The sequence below is a fragment of the Aspergillus puulaauensis genome, chromosome 7 (genome assembly GCF_016861865.1).
Source record: "Aspergillus puulaauensis MK2 DNA, chromosome 7, nearly complete sequence".
Lineage (NCBI taxonomy): Eukaryota > Fungi > Ascomycota > Eurotiomycetes > Eurotiales > Aspergillaceae > Aspergillus > Aspergillus puulaauensis.
This window is the reverse complement of record NC_054863.1, coordinates 1,427,113-1,446,764: the sequence shown is the minus strand read 5'-3', so window position 1 is coordinate 1,446,764 and position 19,652 is coordinate 1,427,113. Positions and strand designations below refer to the sequence as shown.

The 19,652-nt window shown below is 49.4% G+C and overlaps 3 protein-coding genes across 3 annotated transcripts; all 3 read right to left on the bottom strand.

Moving 5' to 3' along the window:
• Nucleotides 1-5,578: 5,578 nt before the first annotated feature.
• Nucleotides 5,579-5,841, bottom strand: APUU_70546S (uncharacterized protein; the record flags this gene model as incomplete). Its single annotated transcript, XM_041695430.1, has 2 exons — nt 5,579-5,731; nt 5,782-5,841. 2 exons carry the CDS (start codon nt 5,839-5,841, stop codon nt 5,579-5,581), a joined length of 213 nt encoding a protein of 70 aa, XP_041561162.1.
• Nucleotides 5,842-6,040: 199 nt separating this feature from the next.
• Nucleotides 6,041-6,446, bottom strand: APUU_70545S (uncharacterized protein; the record flags this gene model as incomplete). Its single annotated transcript, XM_041695429.1, has 3 exons — nt 6,041-6,235; nt 6,315-6,342; nt 6,397-6,446. 3 exons carry the CDS (start codon nt 6,444-6,446, stop codon nt 6,041-6,043), a joined length of 273 nt encoding a protein of 90 aa, XP_041561161.1.
• Nucleotides 6,447-16,194: 9,748 nt separating this feature from the next.
• APUU_70544S (uncharacterized protein) lies at nt 16,195-16,530 on the bottom strand (the record flags this gene model as incomplete). Its single annotated transcript, XM_041695428.1, has 1 exon — nt 16,195-16,530. The coding sequence occupies one exon, from the start codon at nt 16,528-16,530 to the stop codon at nt 16,195-16,197; it is 336 nt and encodes a 111-aa protein (XP_041561160.1).
• Nucleotides 16,531-19,652: the final 3,122 nt, after the last annotated feature.

Here is a 19,652-nt window from a genome sequence, read left to right as displayed (position 1 = left end):
TGGAGGAATGCCCATGTTAAGCAGCAGAAGGTACAGCGATCCAGCTGATATCGGCTTCCACTGCGGGGTGCATCCTCGACGTTTAGGTCATAGAAGCCTTCTGTATGCTATGTTTCTAGTTAGATCCAGTGTAGGGCGATACGTGATCGAACAGTTTCTTGGACTGCGAGACTCTTTCATACAACTAACCATCTTTGGAAAGGGACAATCATCAATTACTGTCTTCCCGATAGGTCCAGAGCCGAGTCCTGAATCTGATATTGTCCCGTCAGGCGACAGCAAAACCTGTCACCGGACGAAATGGACATGAATTGATATCCATAGCCTCAATATCGTCGTGGAGCTTTGGGGGATAGTTCAAGTTTCCAGCCTGGACTGCGAGACGCGAAGCTTCAAATCGGTCTCTTCGAACCCATCTGTTGTAGGGATACCTTGACGGATGAAGGTAGCCTGTTCAGTTCAGGATTGCTCCGTCACAACCCTTGCTGATAGCAAAGGCAAGGAACGCCAGGAAGACAGTGACTTGATGCATAAATGCCAAACTCTATCGTGGAGATGTGTCGTAGTTTTTAAAGCACCGCAAAGAGTGCATAACTTGAAATCAGTAAACCAACATCAGGAAGTGCGGGAATTTCAAGGAGACTGTCAGTTTCGGCAGGATTACCGCGGTATATCATTAACTTGACAGTATCTGCCTGGCTGAGCTGTGTCTCGAATAACCCATGAGTTGTTGTTGGTCAATAAGTGAAGCGATCCAGGGGACTCAGTGTCGCCATAAGGGAAGGTTTCGTAGCAGGTAGCAACCTCCACAAGGACAGAAACGCAAGAGTAACACGCTTTCCATGATGCATAACAACACGCAGATCATCATTCTGATCAGAAGATAAGGGTTTTCTAGGATCTGGAGTAGTGGCGTTCACACGTCCAACTGCCCCGGCGAACCGAACCCGCAGAACGGGATGAAACGCATCCACTGACGCTGGCGGGTGGACAGGGTCTGATCACCTGTTTAAGGGGTAGCCCCGGGACTGCGACAGGTTGCCTTTGGCTGCGAGGTGTAAACCAAGCTACCGCGGTAAGTGAACGAACCTGGTGGTGGTCCATTGTTCCACAGTAGCAGGAGCTGGAGGCTTCCTGTCCCAGTCCTCCCTGGGAGTGTCCGGGAGAGATCTAAGATAATAAGACCACGGGAGGTCAGCGCGGCTAAGCTACTTATAAGCATATACGTCTCCCCGCGAATGAAGATAGTAAAAAGGGCCGTGAAAACTATAGAGGACTACGCAGGAGCAGGAGCAGGAGCAGGCGCAGAGACAGGCACAGGATCAGGAGTTTCCTCCTCCGCTGAGGGGTCCTGTCACTTTTAGCCAGATCCCGCGAGATAGCCTAGGTGAACTTCATTACTTCCCTCCGCAGAGGGTTCCTCTTCTTCCTCAGAGAGGGGCAAGAAGACAGTACAGACAGTATCAGCCACGGCAGCAAGACATTCACAGGCGCGGAGGCTGGCAGAGGAGGACATTTTCTGCAAGGGCTATATCAGCAAAGCAAATATAATAAATACAAAGGACGCGAGGACAGGCAGAGATAGCAAGCCTGCGAAGACAGATAGAAACAGGGAACCCGCGAAGAGAGAATCATACCTGACCAGTTTTCCATGACTCCATATTGGTGTAGAAAGCCACTGTGATGGATGGGCGTGCGGTGCTTGCATCGATTGACCATTTCGAGTAGATATCTTGTATTTCCAAGCCATATGGTTCCGGCGTTGCGTTACCATATCACTGAGAGTCATTGACAGACTCGAAAGACAAACACCCTGTGGCTATTACAATATCAGGGATCTACTGCCCAGGTTCTCTGGCAATTCCCGATGGTAGTTCGCGGGCTTGATCATGTTGGAAGGATTTACACGACGGCCAATATATTATCAGCATGTCACAACGAACACGTCATAAATGAGAGTCGGGTGATCAGGTATACATAATGGAAATTGTGTGTTGATTGATCATCCACAGCAGCCGGTAACGAAATGAGGCAGATGTTCAAGCTGAGTATGTTGCTTTCTGGACACTGATACAGAGCCCACATGATGGGACGTCCTTCTCGACTTCGAGGGTAGCTGTCCAGACCATAATCCTGGATCTGACTTTGCCAGCGGAGTAGATTGGCGTCACTCGCTCTCCAATCTTTAGGTTCAGGCCGGTTTGGCGTTCGATGTATCGTATGTGACCGGAAGGAGTGTTATGGGAGAAAGAAGATGGATTCGAATTCAGGACTTGGAGTGGTCGATATACGAGACCCAGCAGTGGGTGTATCAGAATCATCCCTCTCAATGCAAGATGTAATTATTTGGCCCAGCATTCCGTGACCGAAACAGACCGAAAAGCACTTTTCTGAAGTCTCCTTGTAGGGTTGGCATATAGCACCAGCAGGGTAACCGACTTATGCTCCCAGATGACGGGTAGAGTGGCAGTAGAGTGGCAGTAGAGGGACAGACAGCACACAGACCCTGGGGCGTCAGACGTGACTTAGCAAAATGTCTGGTCGCTCTGTAGATGGATCCTGTCAGGAGGAACTCGCGCCACTCCAGTGGTGTCTGAGCAAACGTTACAAATAGTTGCATGCCGTCTTGGGACACCAGAACACGGCTGATAACGTTAGCTTCTTACTGTTTGATACCGGTGGGTAGTCCAAATAATACCTGCTTTATTGTGTGAATCCTGGTGAGTCCATTGATAGAGTGTCCTTCAATGACTCTCAGGATGGTCTGCCTGGTTCGTTAGGGCAATAGCTGCTCGGGATGCTAGAACACGGCCATACAAGCCGTCCTGGTTGGTGTCCTGGTTGGTGACTGCTGTGCTGAGTGTCTTCGTCTCGATCGCCAAAACCATCTAGTGTTTGGACTTGTATCTTCGCATGCACTTTCCATGACTTCATGCTTGCCGCACTGGAAGCTTGTCCATGCTTTTCAGGATTGAGGTTGTTTTCTGAAAATTCGCATTCCACCTTGCTTCATCACCGGGTCGACAAGGTACAAACATAAGGTATCGGGAGTAGATATCTCCCGCCGTGGTATACTGGTTATGTCTTTTCGTCTCCTTTGCGTTGCTGACCCAACGTATGTGAAATGAAGCCTGTCCAGTCGAGGGTTGCCAAAAGCGTCCGGCTCAAAAATAGTCTTTATGCAGCTGATTAGGCAGATGCACAAGATGGCGAAGGTGGTCCAGGCGGGCTAAGGCTTGCGCGAGGCAGTGCAAGCCAAAGCCAGTCATATTCTGTTGCTGATAGCTCCGACCTGAACTCCTCGGTGATTTCCTTTGACTTGGTAGATCTCATTGAAATTGCAGTCCACATAATGAGAAGCTTCCTCTCTGGAATCTTTCGCGGCTGAGAGATCAGTCTTTGAGAGTTCCCTGAACCAGTGCTATTGTATATGGACGTTTTAGGTTCTGATGCGAGCTTTGCCGCGGTGCTTGATGCTGTCTCTGCCAGCTGTCCTTCTCCGGAATCATGAAACGGTTCAGCGGGTATATGGGCACTGCATTCTTTTCTGAATTAAGGCGGTATAGTTACCAACTCATAGAAAACCCATGGTCGAACATTGAGCGTGGTACCTGGGCACTCGCGCATAGACATTGACTTTGTGCACAGCTGTCAAACTGGTTCGTCTTGGAGAAAAGAGTCGAACGCTTTCGCTGGTGGTCTGTTATAGATCATCCAGCTCATCTAGCACACAATGACTGGGGCTTAAGACACCAACGAGAGCATGGTGTGCAACCCATCTAGGGTTGCTGGGTAGATTAACAGTGATAAGTTGGCAACCGAGGTTGAAGTCCCGGAGAAGGCTGTAGAAGGTTGTATCTCGACGTTCTCTGGTTGTCCATGTCTTGTGTCTCCAATCTCGCAAACTGCAATATTTGGTTTGATCATTGCTTCCCTGGTGGTGTAGGTACATGTCAGACTCAGGCGGAATGGGCTTAGAAGAATGGAGGTTGACAGCCACCAGTCGAGCAGACCGGGCCAAAATGCCATGATAAGTTCATACTGTTGGTATGGCTTGGATATATTGATGTGGTCCGTTATGTCGTCAGCTTGTCCCATTCTCCGGTACGCAAACTCATCTGGACGCCAACCTGAACCCAGCGCGAGCTCTCGGAGAGCCGCCTTATAGATGCATCCAATAGTCATACCATCATGTCCATCAAGTTCGGTATAATTAGTTGTGGCTAAATCTCGATTCGGTGGGCGTGAGCTCGTGCGAATGGTGATGTCGATAGTGGTATCAGAAATAAAGAAAGGATAAAGGCAGTCGCCGTTGGACCATTCGGCCATTCGATCCATGGTAGTGCTGCTAGGAATTCGGAGATAATCAGCCAGGAACCATGGAATCCAAGGGGGATAGTTAAAAGGGACTTACTAGATTGCTTGAGATACAAGACTAGTTGGCCAGAGATAGGCAGGTAAGATGAGACATTCTATGCAGATACGGACTTTTTCGAACAACATCCGTGCAGCTGACTTGGTGGCCGACGTATGTAAATGGGACAGTATTCTATCCACCACAAAATGGACGGCGGCTGCCAGGCCTTGGTGGTACTAAGCTTTGGTTTGCAGTGGTTTACTGGTAATGCGGTAGACAAGTCCAGCTTCAGCTGCAGCATGGAGACAGAAACAATATTAGGCTGTTGCATGAAGAAATCCATCATGGTTCCTTTTATCGGTTGGCGGGATAGCCCAGAAAAGGATGCATATGCTATTATAAGCATGCAGGTTATCTCAGGAAGTTTTGCATCCCTGACATGTTAGACACGTAGTTTGTTGTTATTAGGGCTGACTTACCACGATTGTGCTCAGACTTGCTGCCGCAGTACTCAGGTATCAGAGCTAGTGACCTTTTCTTTGGCCATTTCAGACTCCTCAATGACCTCGATAGGGGTAGTCGAAGACGGAGCGGGAGTGTTTATCGATAAATTGAGATCACCGATCTGCCCTACGGGAAGATATACAACAGGTAGCGGGACCTCGCCCGGACGTGTTGCAAGCTTAGGGGCTGCAGGATTAGAGGTCTCTCGTGCCGCCAGAAGACGACGAGCTTTCTTAAGACTGCCGGATTTATGAACTTCTCTAGAGAGGCTATCATCAGCAGGGCCAAAAAAGACATGGGCCAGGCAGAGATAGAAACTTACTCTATACACGGGGAGGTCTAGTCTAGTAGATCTCGGGCAGCGCGGACATAGCGACGTTGTCTTGGATAATCTTACCACCAGCGCAGGCAATTATTAATATTCCCAGGTGGACAAGGCCCAGTCCCGGCCACGGAGCAAGGCCAGGAGTGCGGCAGGGGCAGGGGCAGAAACAGAACAAGATTTGAACCATGCGTGCCCTGGGTGGACTACCAGGCGAGCTTGTACTCCCATATATGCTGCATATCTGGCACTCTGAGGTGAACCAGTATCAATATTGATCTTCGAGCTGGGCGATTCAAACGAGTGGGCGAAAGTCCATCCTTGTAAGACGGTGCAAGCACAAGACCAAATATCGAGGTCTATGGCTGCAATGTCACAATCATCTGTGAGGTCCATTACACCCTATCGACTTTCTGCAAGCGCAAACCCCCGAAGGACCTCATCTGGGGTCGACTCCGTCTTTCTCGCGTAGACGGACTCTCCTGTACTCCATGACCTCCAGAACCAGATCGAAGGATTGCCTCGCTGGCAGCAAGAGTCCCACGCTTCTAGAACATGTTAGCAAACAGCTTAGTCCTAATATAAAGGACTGACTTACCTCGCCACAGAACCGGGCCTCAGTCCATTCGGATGACTTGCTAGACCACGAGTGATACATCGTTCTCAACCTCCCAATAAGGGTATAAACACTCTGGTGATGTTTGTATATGTCATCTCCAGACCGAATAATTCAAGCAGGAAATAGGTCCTTGCAATCCAGGCTTCTCCACCCCACTCCGTTGTCTATGCAGGTAATCAGACCTTCGATCTGTAGAGCTCCAGTAGTCTCGATAGGAGTCGTGTTTTCTCATGGTGCTTTATCTGGATCGTGACCTCTGATTTTGTGCTGGAGGTAAATCTACCCATCGACGGCCCTTCTTCCTCCCACGATTGCATGAGCTGTAGGCTTGCCGAGCGTTGTAAGTCCGCGATAGTTGAGCAAATGTCCTTCTCTTTGCTGTCCTTCTCTGCTCGGGCTTCTCGGGCTTCCCGTTGTTGTTTCTCGTCACACCCTATACATCTCCGCTCTTTAGCTACCCATTTATTATGTTCCTTGCAGAGTCACATGTGGCCCTTTCTTTGGCAACTTACGGAAAAGCGCTTCTTGCACCCGTGGTATCTAATATATACGTTAGCATCGAGTATAGTGCAATCCAATCCCGTTTTCACCTACAGGCAATGATGCCTGGTAAAGCCTTTCACGTTGTTGATGCCTTTAGACATCTCGAGATGTGGTCTTAGTAGTGCGAGACTTGAGAATGATGATTTCCTGCAAGGTCATAGAGTCTTCGTCGAACTCTTCATGTCTATATTGACGGGACGGTTGAGGTTCGGTTTGCACGAGACCAAGGGCCCATCTTGAAGGTGTGTCAAGTATGCAAATGATATGTCGAGGCTGGCTCGAGGCCTTACCGTAGTCAGGAGAAGCATGATAGACAACATATTCCGTTCGGCTTTCACCATCTGGTGTTGGATTCTGTGGGGCGATGTGATTGTAGTTATTGTGACCGTAACAGGGCTCAGTGCATCAGGAAGAGGACTCAGGTTAGACAGTATCGGCCGTTCGCCCCAGTGGCATTACGCAGTTAGACAGATATATCCAAGTCCTTCAAGGAACTTGAAAGTCGTACGGTGGCATTGTCAATTGTTATATCCCCCTCTGCCCCTAAGGACTGACTGACTCGTAGTCCTTCTCGATCTCATCTAGCACAGATATTGTGGAGATCCGGCGAATGACCCACAGGGTATTTGCAAGCTTTCTTTGGTTCATGTTTGCATGATATGGTGATTATACCCATGTTACCCTTTGCACAGGAAGCCAGTCATGACACCCTGTATACTAACTTGACGATAAGGATCGAAGAGTAACAAGCCTTCTGTCGTCTCGGGGAGGTGCTTTTGGCTGAAAATTCCAGCGCCTCAAGGCCAAGCTGACTTGGTACGGCCTGCTGTTGCGGTATACGGGATGCATGTTGATTGAATTCAGATTCAATCTCTTCAGGAGACTGGGTAAACACCAGTGTAGGGCTGGCTCATTCAAACAGGCGATTGAGTGACTTGTCCTGACAGTACGATCCTTGGTTTGATCCCATCTTTGGGAGCCCAGTGGTAGTCAAGATGTCCAAGGTATATATGAAACGAGGTATATGTTCTTCGTCAACACTGCCTTGCAATTTGTAAATGAACGTCTTTCCAGGCAGAACCCTAGCTGCTTTGGTCCAATGTTTGTTGGACCCAGTCACCTCCCTGAATGCCTTCTTGTCTAAGAATGACCACTGGTGCAAAGGATGGACCTTTTTACGGCCTTGATCGATGTCAGCTTCAGCTCTAGCAAGAACTGCCCCAGGGACCGGACCGGTGAGTCAAAGTGTTCGATGGTCTTAATGACTGGTAAAGCATGTTTTGATGTCATAGCAGCTGTGCAAGACATGCCCTGGACAGGGAAGTCAGCGTCTGAGATGGAGTAGGAGGGTGGTCCATTACAAGACTGTCACTTTCTCTCTAAACCCTGATGCGTAGAATATACACGAGATGGATTCTGCTGTAGAACAGCCATTAAAACACCGGTTTGGGGTTTCCGGGGCCTGACATGCTACCATATGACAGACTGTGAATGGAGAGAACTTGTTGAATTCAGGCTGATCCTCTATCTCGGACAGTCGACCGGAAGATTACACTGTGATCGATTGGAAGGATGACTTAATGCAGATATCGACCAGCATTTCGCCCAGGCCATGTGTACCATCTGGGCACTGATAGTCCAAGTGCATATCAAGATGCCGAAGTACCACTGCAGTTTGGAAGACTAACCACCCATTGTTCAGCACAGAGCGTGTAAGGATCTAGCCCTATCCCTCTCCAGCTTCTGGGTGGTAATGTCCAGTTCCTTGTTGTAGACCATTCGGAATTTCCCCAGGGCATGTCTCAAGACGCCTGGTCCAGGTTTTGTGCCTGTTCAAGTAGTGTAGCGCAGACGATTCGAGGTTGTAAACAAGATATATACCTGCTTGACCTCTATCAACACCGCATATCTAGCCCCAGGCATAATGGGGCATTGTTGGGATGTGCTAGTATAGACAAGCATCTGCAGGAAGCAGCAGCTCGAAGTCATATCGTCAAGATCATCGAGTACACCACTCCTTCAAGAATAGAAAAGCAACAGCATAATTAGCTCTGGCGTCCCTTGATATAACTTCGGTCTCACCCCCATCATCACCCTTGTCTGCGCTGCCTAAGTGGCATGGCACTGTTCGTTCCATCTGAGCTTCAGAGGCCATCTCTGACAACTTCTCTGGAATCGTACACCACACCTGTATTTGCTGATCATCGGCTACACGGATAACAAACCGAGCAGTAACTCGAAGTGGCTTTTCGTCGAAGTCCGCCAGGAAGTCTGCTTACTATCCCTACCCGCCGGCCAGGAGTCGTCCGGGTTGTTTCCGTTTAGGAAAAGGCACGAGAGTATGCGAAGGCTGTTATGGACCGGCGCATTCAAAATAATTGATAGTCCGAGGGTATACCTAAGCCGCCAGAAGCCTGTCTGGCATGTCTGTTTGATAGATACGGCATCCGTGGCTATATGGACTTCATGCGCCAGTCATCTTCCAATATTGTGGTGGTTCCGAGATAGCTCTCCATAGACGCATGGTCATGATGCCGGTATATAGGTTGTTCGACCCGTCTGGTGATGGTCGGAGTGCACAGAAGGAGTCGTCCAATGGAGCAAGCGAGGAGCCCAGCATGATATCCAGGGGTCCACCAGCGGTAGCTTGATAATCTCATCCACAAACTTTACGTCCGATGATTAGCATGTGGCGTAAATAGCCTTTGACACGGCCATTGGGAAGACAAGTTCTACTAACCCAGTGGGGTATTGCCGTGAGTGTCTAGATATACTTTTTGCCTGCCTATTCTGCGCCGATTGAATGGATATGCCAATAGTATGCCTCCTGAAGAGTGGAGGACCATGTGCAGGACTCGGAGGTTGAATAGCTGCCAGCGGAGCTGGATAATGCCCTAATACCTAAGATGATAACCATGTTCTCTGAGCTCTGGTGCCGGGAGCCGTGAAGACTTGATTGTCAACGCCAAAAGGAGAGATACCGGTAAGGTAGGTGCTGCTGCCGGCTAGAAGGGTGTAATGGTACAATTGATTTCCGGGATATTGTGGTGAATAAGGCAATACACCACTGACACCACTTAGGGCTAAGGACCGAGATGCGGCTAAACACCGACTTGTGGTCTGAAGACTGAAAAAGGCACAACCATCCCGTTGCGCTTGCTTTTGTCTCCAGTGACAACACAAGATCCGCTGTCCAAAGAAGGAATATTAGCGAAAAGATAATCTCACTATCCCGGGTCTGCTATCGCAGACACTGCGCAGCCACAATGAAAGCCCACCGCCATATAAGATTCAAGCTGAACGCCCACCATACTGCTGGACCTTCATGAACTCGGTGCTGGTAAGTTGTCTGATTTATGACAACATGAATGGACTGACGATGCAGCAGTACTCGGTTCTTGGACCTGACGAGCTTTTCCCCGTGGATTGAGACTTGGCCGTCGTAGACAGACGCGAGGATACCGGTGCGTGCTGGACTCCGCGCACGGGTGTGTTCTCGTAGACGAGGATATCATATCGTGGTCGTTATTGGAACCGGTGACAACCTCAGCACGTAATATGGCCTGAAGCTTTCGTTCCCCCGTTTCGGCGCGTCGGCTTGCGCGGGATTGGAGTGCTCCGGTGCGTGCCAACCGGTCTAATTACCTGCAGGGGCTGGGGTCAAGACCAGGCCTCAACTCCAGCAATGTCGGTTGGCATAGCACAGGGTAGGTCGAAAGGACCATATTTCAGCTTCGGCACCGGCCAAGCAGGACAATGAAGGGCAAAGTCAACTGTGTTTTGCCGAGTCCGCAGGTGGTCGCCACGAATTCCCCTTCATTTTTCCTGTCCCTCACGAAGCCCATCGTGTTGACATGCCGGGGTTTGCGCATTGTGCGCTTCCCTTTGATGAGTATCAATCGGTGGCTCTTAGTCCAATGCGTAACGTTCACGGGTATCGAGCTATTATGGGACCTCTCGCTCATCTTGATAGACTCAGGGCGACGGAGGGTGTCATTTCATTTCACCGCATTTCGAGATTCCTACAGACAGGATATATCTTTTCGGAATGCTGAACGCGTTGTTTTATGGCTGACCGGGGAGCAGCTCCACGCGGTCTTCACATTCACTCGCTATGGTGTCGTCTGGAGAGTGCATGGCATCTCAACCGGGCTCCATGTGTTGGTTTGAGAGTGTATTGCTGGAATCACCATCCGCAGTGTTTTGGAGATGCTGCAGGACTGAAAACCTAAAGTAGTTCCCTGCACATGGAACTATCAGTAGATATTGACCCAGATCGTTGAGCGCGGCGAGAGATGTAGAAGCTTGGGGCACTGCAGACGCTCCATACTTCTTTGGAATATCAAAGGACACAACGACTGATACTTGGAGATCCCGTTCTCACCAAGCTGTCACCGTCCTCTCCTGTTTATGGAGGCAGGCAAAGCCACCTGAGGTGCCGAAAGTCAGGCTGTGACAAATCGAGCCGAGCGAAAATGGGTAGATATCTCTGCCAGCCTTCGGGGTTAGCAGAAGATGTCAATTCTGTTCAAGAACTCCGCAGAAGGAGACCATCGAATGTCGGGCATATAACAAGGAACAGGACACCCCATTGCTGAGATCGATGATCACGAAAGTTTGCCTTGTAGTTCTGTTTGTAAGTCGTTGGCCTCTACGATCTCCATCTTTCTGGATGAGTTTGTTAGAGACATGGGTATACATCTGCTCCAGAGAGTGATGCATATGGAAACTGCACCGGCTCCTAGATTGCTGTATACAAATTCCAGGGTACTTGCCGCTATCCCAGCCTGTCATTCTGTGAACTTGATGTATCATTCGCCGACATTGGAGCAAAGCTAGAAAGGTATCCTGGTACCGGTACGTGTCTGAAAGTACCATAAGGATGGGCTCAAGTAGTAAGAGGTACCCCAGTTCAATAGGCCGATCGACCACACCCAAGACTCGAAGTCGGGCAGCGACGATATCCCTGAATGTTACCAGGTCTCGACCAGCTTTGAAATGTTCCACAGACTCTGGAGCCCTGAAATCGGTGGACGAAGGGATAATTCAGGGGATCCCACACAGCCGAGCCCCAGGCACGGAAGCAAGTGGTATATTCTCTTTCTTTCCTTGGTTTTAATATAACCGCTAGATTTCCGTCCGTGATTGTCTCGACGTAAGCAGCAGATAGCAGTGAATATATCATTGCTTTCCGTTTTCCTCACGTTCCGTCAGGGCTGCTGTATCTTGTCGTCTTATTTATCCTTGAGCAGCAATCGTCGGTTTCAAACGTGTCCCATTGCGGTCTAAGGGGAGCTAACGCCACACGGCAATGTATGGTATATGCCGAAGGTCCTATTGAGAGCAAAGATGGACTAATATATCCTTTACGGGCGTCATGGCCGCCGTACATGTTAATTTGGCGCAGCGGAGAGTGAGAGTGCTTTTTGACGCCGAAGACAACACCATTACTGGTAGGTGCAAGGTTGTCTTGTAAAGAGGGTGAGAACATAAAACCAACGACCTCTGTTATCGAAACGTTGATGAAGATGCCGCAGATCAAATCGGACAACTTTCCCGTGCCTGCACAATGCAGTAGGATAAGGAGTTTGAGGCTTTAAGATAAGCACTCAAGCCCAATATCAAGACAGATGATGACGCCACATGTTCGAAAGCCAGACAGATGTTCTGACTTGGAACAACTTGCATGTTGTATCCTCTTGGTTCAATAATTAGCATAGATATAGAAGCAACCAGGAAGCCTGTTTCTTCGTCAACAAGGGCACAACACAGCACAATAAAGAGTGTTTAACGGCAGCGCAATGCGAAGCTGAGATACATGGTGATCCGGATCAATAGATCGGGACATTTCGATGCAAAGAAAACACTGCCCAAGCGGATAGAAAGGTGTAACCTGGCTGGGAAAGCTGTTCAAGCTGCTGAAGAGCCCCCCGGTGCCACCCTGTTGACGGAAGAACCACATCACCAAATATCGGATATCGCCGCCATGGAATGGTTCATTATTAGTGTACTTGACATATAAACTTCGAAATGAATCGACTGTTTTGTCGGACCATAGGCACTCAATAATGCCTGCTAGTTGGGGCATCAGGATCATCCAGGTCGCGGTCTCGTACTGAGTTATCAACTGGTTTGACAACAATGAGCCAACTCCGGACGATTAGAAGAATGATAAATACCTTGAAGACACGACAGCAATTCCCCGCCCTAGCCAGGACCAAGATGTAATGGCGTTGGTGGACGATTTGCAAAGATCGTGGAACGCAACCACATATTCCTCGCAAAGACTCCCAATACCGCTATTATATTGCCGCCAGCAAGATCCCCGTGGAATAAAGCCGGTGGATGTGCTCAGACCGGTTTGGCAAGCACCAAACACATTGAAATATTGACTTGGCTGCAGCTCTATTGTCCGATATCCATGTTCCTCGTGCTGGGATGGGCTGCCGCTGTTCAGGTGTGGGCATATTCCGGGCATGCCCTTGGACACACCATTATCCTGGTTATTCTATCAACTGACCAGCCGCCCAATATCAGATGTCTGTTGTTGTTAGCTGACTAGGCGGTAGTGGGAAGAATGAGAGGGGACGTTGGAAAGAACGGATATACCGTAGCCTATCCAGATACCTGTGAACTCAGTAAAGATATTAGTAAAGAGTCTAGCCAGTCAGTTAAGGAAATAATACTTAGAGACAGGAAAGACTGAGGATCAGGTCCGGCCAGCCACAAAAGCTGACATATTTGTCCCGCAGTCAGGTAAGCATACCACCAAGTGGACAGCAAACTGCAGAATTAATATGCTTTCGGATAGTAGAGGCTACGCCGTTGGATTCAGTTCTCGATTAATGCCTCATATGCCTGTCCGTCATGGTGCCAGCATCTTCGGAAACACGTGTAAGAAAAGCCTATGAGGCCAAGGCCCTTTCTACCATGAAGCGCAGCCGATATTGGCCGTCGTCATGGCTTGCTTTACGACGTGGGCCAATATTGCAGTGGATTCGGCCATCAATAGCCCCCAGAGCTCGGGATAAAACTGCTCGTAAAATGTTTTCTATCATTCTCCCACTGACCCTAGATTACCTCAACGAAGCCCGCGCTGGTCATTTTTTCGGATTCCCTGACCTCGTCATACGCGGCTTGCTGGCATTTTATGAACTCCAGCTCTGCTTGGAGGGATGCGGAAATCCAAGGCCTGGGGCTGGACATGGATATCCGTAGAGGGTGGCAGGGTAAGGGGAAACAGAATGACTTCCTCTGAAGACGGGCCAAGGACTGCGCGCATTGGCAGCACGAACGACAGAGGAGTGCTTCTGAGGTGACATCTAAAAGCATCATATTAGCAAATTCCTAGGCGCAAAAACACCAACGGCCAATGGGTAACCTAGGTAGGCCATACAATGGTGAGAAGCTCATTTGGTACTTGCAGGAGTCTTGGTGTGTATTCAAATGAGATATCGAGTTGATTCCAAGCCCATGGTAACCAACGTGAATTCAGCCTCACGGAGGATTTAAGGGCAGTAAGAGTGTTTTGTTCGATTGATGCCAGACCACGAACCATCGTATGTTCTGGGACGCATGGCGGTTCTCCCAGGTAGTCATTGATATGGTTGCGGGATATCCCAGGGATTCCGTAGGGGACCACCAGTTCCAGTAACAAAAGATGTATAAGTTCCACAAACTCAGCATCATGATACCGGAGGATTCGGCAAGCTCGGTCTGTGATCCACTCATGAGTCGCTCTGCCTTCTCGGCTCGCTAATTATTGTGCAGGTCGCCTGCTGCTGAACAACTGGGCTCCTCTATGTACTCTCCTATCCTTGTATTTGTGGACACTAGGGCTGGGATAGTCACGAAAACCTCCATTAACAAAGCAAAGATGTGTCCACCAGGTAGGACAGGCTCGCAAAGGAGAGAAATGAGTTCTCGCCAGGCATGCGGTGGAAGACATAAAACAATGCAGACAGTACCAAGTCCAAGGAACGCCATATATCTACTCAACGGAAAGCTCAATTCGTCCTCAAAGCCCATCGACATGGATTTGTTACGCTGTCCAGCAGCAGAAACTGTTGCGGAAGCTGCTGACTGGTGGGAAGGACAAGGACATAATATATCGAATAGCGTGCTCGATTTTGTTTGGAAGGCCAACGAACCGGAAGTGGGCTTCCCTTGGACATTTATATTTCCTGTCAGCCAGTATAGACACCCAGCTTAACTCGTCCAGAAGTAGTCTAAGTGTATAGAGGGTGCACTGTCGATGTAGACCACCAGATCTGTCAGGTAAAGGAGGTAAAAAGTAAATCATTCTGTACCTCCCGAGTCAATCAGCCTCTGCTGACGTTTTCAACAGGAACAGGCGGAGTGATTGAAAAGCCGAGTCATTGTCTCCATGTCGCGAATTCAATGGGCGTTGTCCAGAACAGGCCCTACTGCAGGTTTCGTCTGTTCGACAAGCATCGGGTGTTTGTCTGGATGTCTGACACAAATATAGCGGCACCGAGGGTGTAGAGACACGGCTGCGGTGCTCATTGTGATATCTAGCCTCCGGGTGACCCGTCAATTCTCCGTTCTCCGAGAAGGGAAGGACAGATAGGAAGGCAGTGGATAGTTAGAGGCACGCAGTACCGTCTTGAGGGTGCCGAATATGGTGGTCAGCCGAGTTCTATGATACTACCATGAAGTCAAGCATTGATAAACTGGGTGATTGAAGGTAGGCATGCCCAATCGAGATGGGATAGCTCGGTCTGCCTCTTTGCACGCAACACTCCCTGTCTCGGGTCCGACACTTCTGTAGAGGACATAACCACATCTGCCCTTTTTAGCAGATGTATGAGAAAAGTTATTACAGTCGGTGCCAGTAGATGATTCGGTGAGGTATACAATAGAGTCTTCGGGGAGCTAGTCCCATCCACGAAGAGGGCAGCAATCGAGAGCAGGAGGTAAGCTGTGGAGTAGATGTTCTCTTACGCGCCGGCCTTCTCTGCCTGACTCAAGCTGCTATCCGGAAGAATTCAGCCTGTGAAACTTGGATTTGGGTGGTAATTCTGTTGGATGAGTATTCGTGGTATCAGCACCGCATTTCTGGTCGGTAGAAAGCTCGAATTCCACCATCATAAGTTGATTTGGTTCCTTGTCAAGGCTTCGCCGACAGCATGGAGGTCGGCGTGGCTTCTTGTTAAGAAGAAGACAACGGCCAGGACCAGTATAATGCACAAGAGTAGCCATATTAGTTAAATGCCCAGGGCATGCATATCTGCTGTAGACTCCGTGGCCTGGGGTCTCTCTAAAAGACTGAAGTATATGGCATGAATGTGATCGTGTTTGCTTGGTGTGTTTAACACAGTTATCAGATTTCTGATAGCCGAGTATAACAGAGCATGTTGTGGTTTGGTCACTTTCGAGCCGGACTGGTGATCTTCGAAGTCAAGAAGACTGGCTGGTATTAGCAACTCTGGCATTCGTAGCCGCCACCAGCCACTCGTCTGGTCTTTGGGATAGTCGAGAACGGATTTGTTGTAGACATTGTGGGTATGGGAATGCTATTCGTGCAGCGGTGACTAGGGGATAGGGATGGTGTAATACATCCTCTTGATAGCCGGCTGTCTGACCAAAGCTCTAAGCAGTTTGAGAAACCGTCAGAGCCCAGCAGGTGGCATCTGTCGGTGGCTGTACGTTGAAAAAGCATCAACAGCCTGTTCTCGAGGGATGACCCGGTCGATCACCACGACCGTGCAGTCTGGAGGCTATGGAAGACAGGGCAGCTCATATCTGTCTGACTTGTGTGTTTTACTTGGCTAAGCTGGTGTCTCCGGAATATCGCCAAGTTATACAGAGCTCTAATAACTCCTCCCTCTAAACTGGGTCGTCCTCGAATGCACGCTTGACAAAGCGTGGCATTGTAGTGATCACGTTTGAATTGTGCGTTGGGGAATACCACAGCAAGATAAAGTCGACCTGTATCACCGATAATTCTGATATCTTCTGCGAATGGCCGGATTGTAGTAGAAAAGCACCCAGAGAGCTGGACGCATCGGCTAGCCCTGAAAGAGGAAAACAAAAGACCCGTTGCACCTCCATTCTTTCGGCCGACTTCTGGGTGTCCTCTTTCTCAAATACCAGGTTATGTCCAGAAAAACACTGCTGTCGACAGCAGAATACCCCAAGCCGTGGTAGTATAATCTCGCACATTGCGGCTGAAAGAAAGGAGTGAATGTTATCATGGCCTTGAATCTCCAGAGACTATATCATTGTCATAGTACAATAGATGTACCGAGAGTCCGGCTTCCTGTAGATGGTACGCCTATTCAATATCAGGGTCTCGTTCACCATAAGCCTAAGCTACCTGTGCTGTATCTGCTGCTGTTGTGACGGCACATGCAGGGGACGGCATTAACTGAGGCATAGGCCCAAAGGAATTTGTGTTCATCGTATCTGGTTCGTTCTGGACAGTTATCGTCAGTTTCATACGGTACGGTCAAGGAAGAACAGAGACTAACCTGGTAATCGAATCTCTAATCACGACTGTTGTTCCTCAAACTCACTAGGGCCTCGTCGAAGGAGCACTGACGCATGGTGAAGATATATTGAAGCGTAAGACTTTGAGCAGCGAACGCAGGTTGAACAGACTCCGAACACCGCTTCATTCTCCTTATAATTGCTAAACATCAGGTCATGATCAGCCGGGAGTTTCCCAGGCTCGTTAGCAAAGCCTCGAATGCCGAAAAGTAACTAACTGAGATGCCAGGAGCATCGCGCTTCTATTAAGGAACGGCAGGTGAACAGACGATGCGTCGTCTGGGTAGATTTAGTGGCGTGGTCACCACTACATCGGTGTGCTCCATGACAACCCAACCCACACATTGAGATCCGGTCATCCCAACCGAGGTCGTCCTTAGTAGGGCCAGTAGATGCATTTTTAGTGGATGGTGCTAACGCTCGTCCCGTTAGAATAGGTGGTAGCAGCACAAAGTCAGTGCGTCTTGCCAGATCTCCGTGGCCTGCGGGGGGTTCCAACACAAGTAGGGAGGCAGCGTATTAATATATGGCCTCAGACGGCTATGTTATTTGCTGCATCAACCGGATCAAGCGCTTCAACGCCATCCCCGAGGATAACAAGCATGAAGCAGCTGACCGGTCAATATTCTCTCTCCTGTCCTCTCGAGCCTCAAGACGCGAAGGATATGGCTCAGTAATTCGTCACGGCGATCATGCATGACATCGCTAAGCTGGTTGCGAGTTGGTGTTCTTCTATACCACGCGTGGTATAGCTCGCCAACTTCCAGGATGCGGTGGGCATCAGTCATCCAGAGTGAAACACTCCCAGACGTCTCGTTCTTGGCGACTAGTTCGACGCGTTCATTGTGCTGTGAGTCTGTCCCGAGCCTTGACGACAGGTGGGGAAGGGACAGAGAGTGTAGCTGTCGAGATCGAGGCATTGTGATGAGGAGGATATGTATGGTAGTGACCGAGCACATTTGCTGTATGTGAACTGTAACCCGGACAGTCGTGGTCTGGTTCGATTCCTGGGTGGCATGCTTAATATGATGAGGAAGAAGCGTGCTGTCTAGCCCTAACTGCAGACTTGGCAGTAGTGTTACTGGATCACAGCTTCGAGAAGGCGGCATGCCATGGACACAGATCATACCATCCTCCTCTCGAAGATGGGCAGAAGGGAGGGTTATTTGTTCAAGTGTAGCTGCTAGAAGCAGCTCACATAGAGAGGCGCACGTATCTTGGAACAGATAACTTCGTAAATATTTTATAGACCATAGGATTCTTAGGACAGGTATGTCCGCTGCCTGCAATGGTATCAGGTGAGAAGGAACAACAGCATGCGTAATAAGGCACCGCCTTCAAGGTCTGTTTCGTCGGAATGCTGCCGCTGGATTATGTCCAGACTATCCTGGAACGCCGACAACAGGGGATAATTAATGTAGGTAGTGAGACGACGAGAGCCGGCATCGACGAATTGGAAGTTGATTGAAGAGGCAATGAGTGAAGCAAGAAGCTCCTGCGAGTTTCTCCCACTGTATATCCAAGCCGTATGACAGCTAGGAAAGCTGCAAAGGCTCAGACGGAGGCCATGTCTCACAATGCTGCATAAAGATCCCAGGCACCGCCAGGGCCATGCGTATCACCAGCAACGGTATCAGTAGGCCAAGGTGGCTCGTACATGGATCGCCTTCCGCAGAAGCTCATACAATCCCGGGTTTTCTTCCCAGTCGACATATGTCGTTGAGCTTGGTGAGTACCATATATGAGCAGTGTTCCAAAAGGACATAGTACTATAAGAAGGATGTTAAAAGTCTCGGAAAGAGACTTGACATCTGGTCTTCGAGCCGTCTCGCGAAAGAACTGGCAGTTCGCTGCGTCGTTGCAAGCATAAAAGGCCCATCTGAGCTTGTCAAGGTGCCTGGATCAGCCTGGGACTTCGAGCAAAGACCTGACGACCGGTATGTCGTCGGTCATCGCTCTCGTTTGGATAGAGTGTCTGTGAGCGATTGACTTCAACCCATTCTCCGAGACAATGGGCTGTCCAACAAACATTGGGCTTTGACGGCCTTCTTGAAAAATGGCACTTGTTTGCTGTCGAGGAAGCACCCCTCGACATACCTTGCTGCCGCTGGTACCCCATGTGCCTTGAGGTGTAGGATATGATATCGAGTCTGACCGATAGTGACAATTCAGGCTATGTTGCCATTGCATTTGCAGTGCTTAGATACGTGTAACTGTGCCAGGACGAGGAATCCCTAGTGGCGAACGCATTCGTGCCTTGTTTTGAAGGACTGGGTAATGCCTAGAGAACGACACAAGGAAGACACACTGGTGTCCTTCCCCAGTAACGTACTGGTTGATCATGTCCAAGACTTCCTGGGGAAAGGAACACGGTGGCGTGAGGTTGGTCCATACGGCGTAAAGTACACCAGCACAATGGTCGAAGCTGAAGAATAATCCCAGCAGTCTTCCTCTCCTTTCTGTCCCCGATCCGTGACTCTGAAGCATGTTGGCCTCTGCGATCTCCAGTACTTGCTGGTGAAGGGATAGGGCTCAACCACATAGAACAGGTAGTTGCTCTGCTTGAGGCAATACATAATCTCATTCGCATAGCAGCAGCCTTCATCCGCTTTGTAACGGTTGACCAGTAGGTACATCGCAGGCAATAGCCCAGTTCCTCTGGCTTAGGCTGCGATGTCCATATAGGGATTTCCAAACTCAGTTGGATTGTTTTCCAGATGCCGCCCTACTGCTCGAGCATTGTGGCATGTATCAGGCCGGCACCTGCCCAGTACCAAGGTCCAACGTGTCTGTTA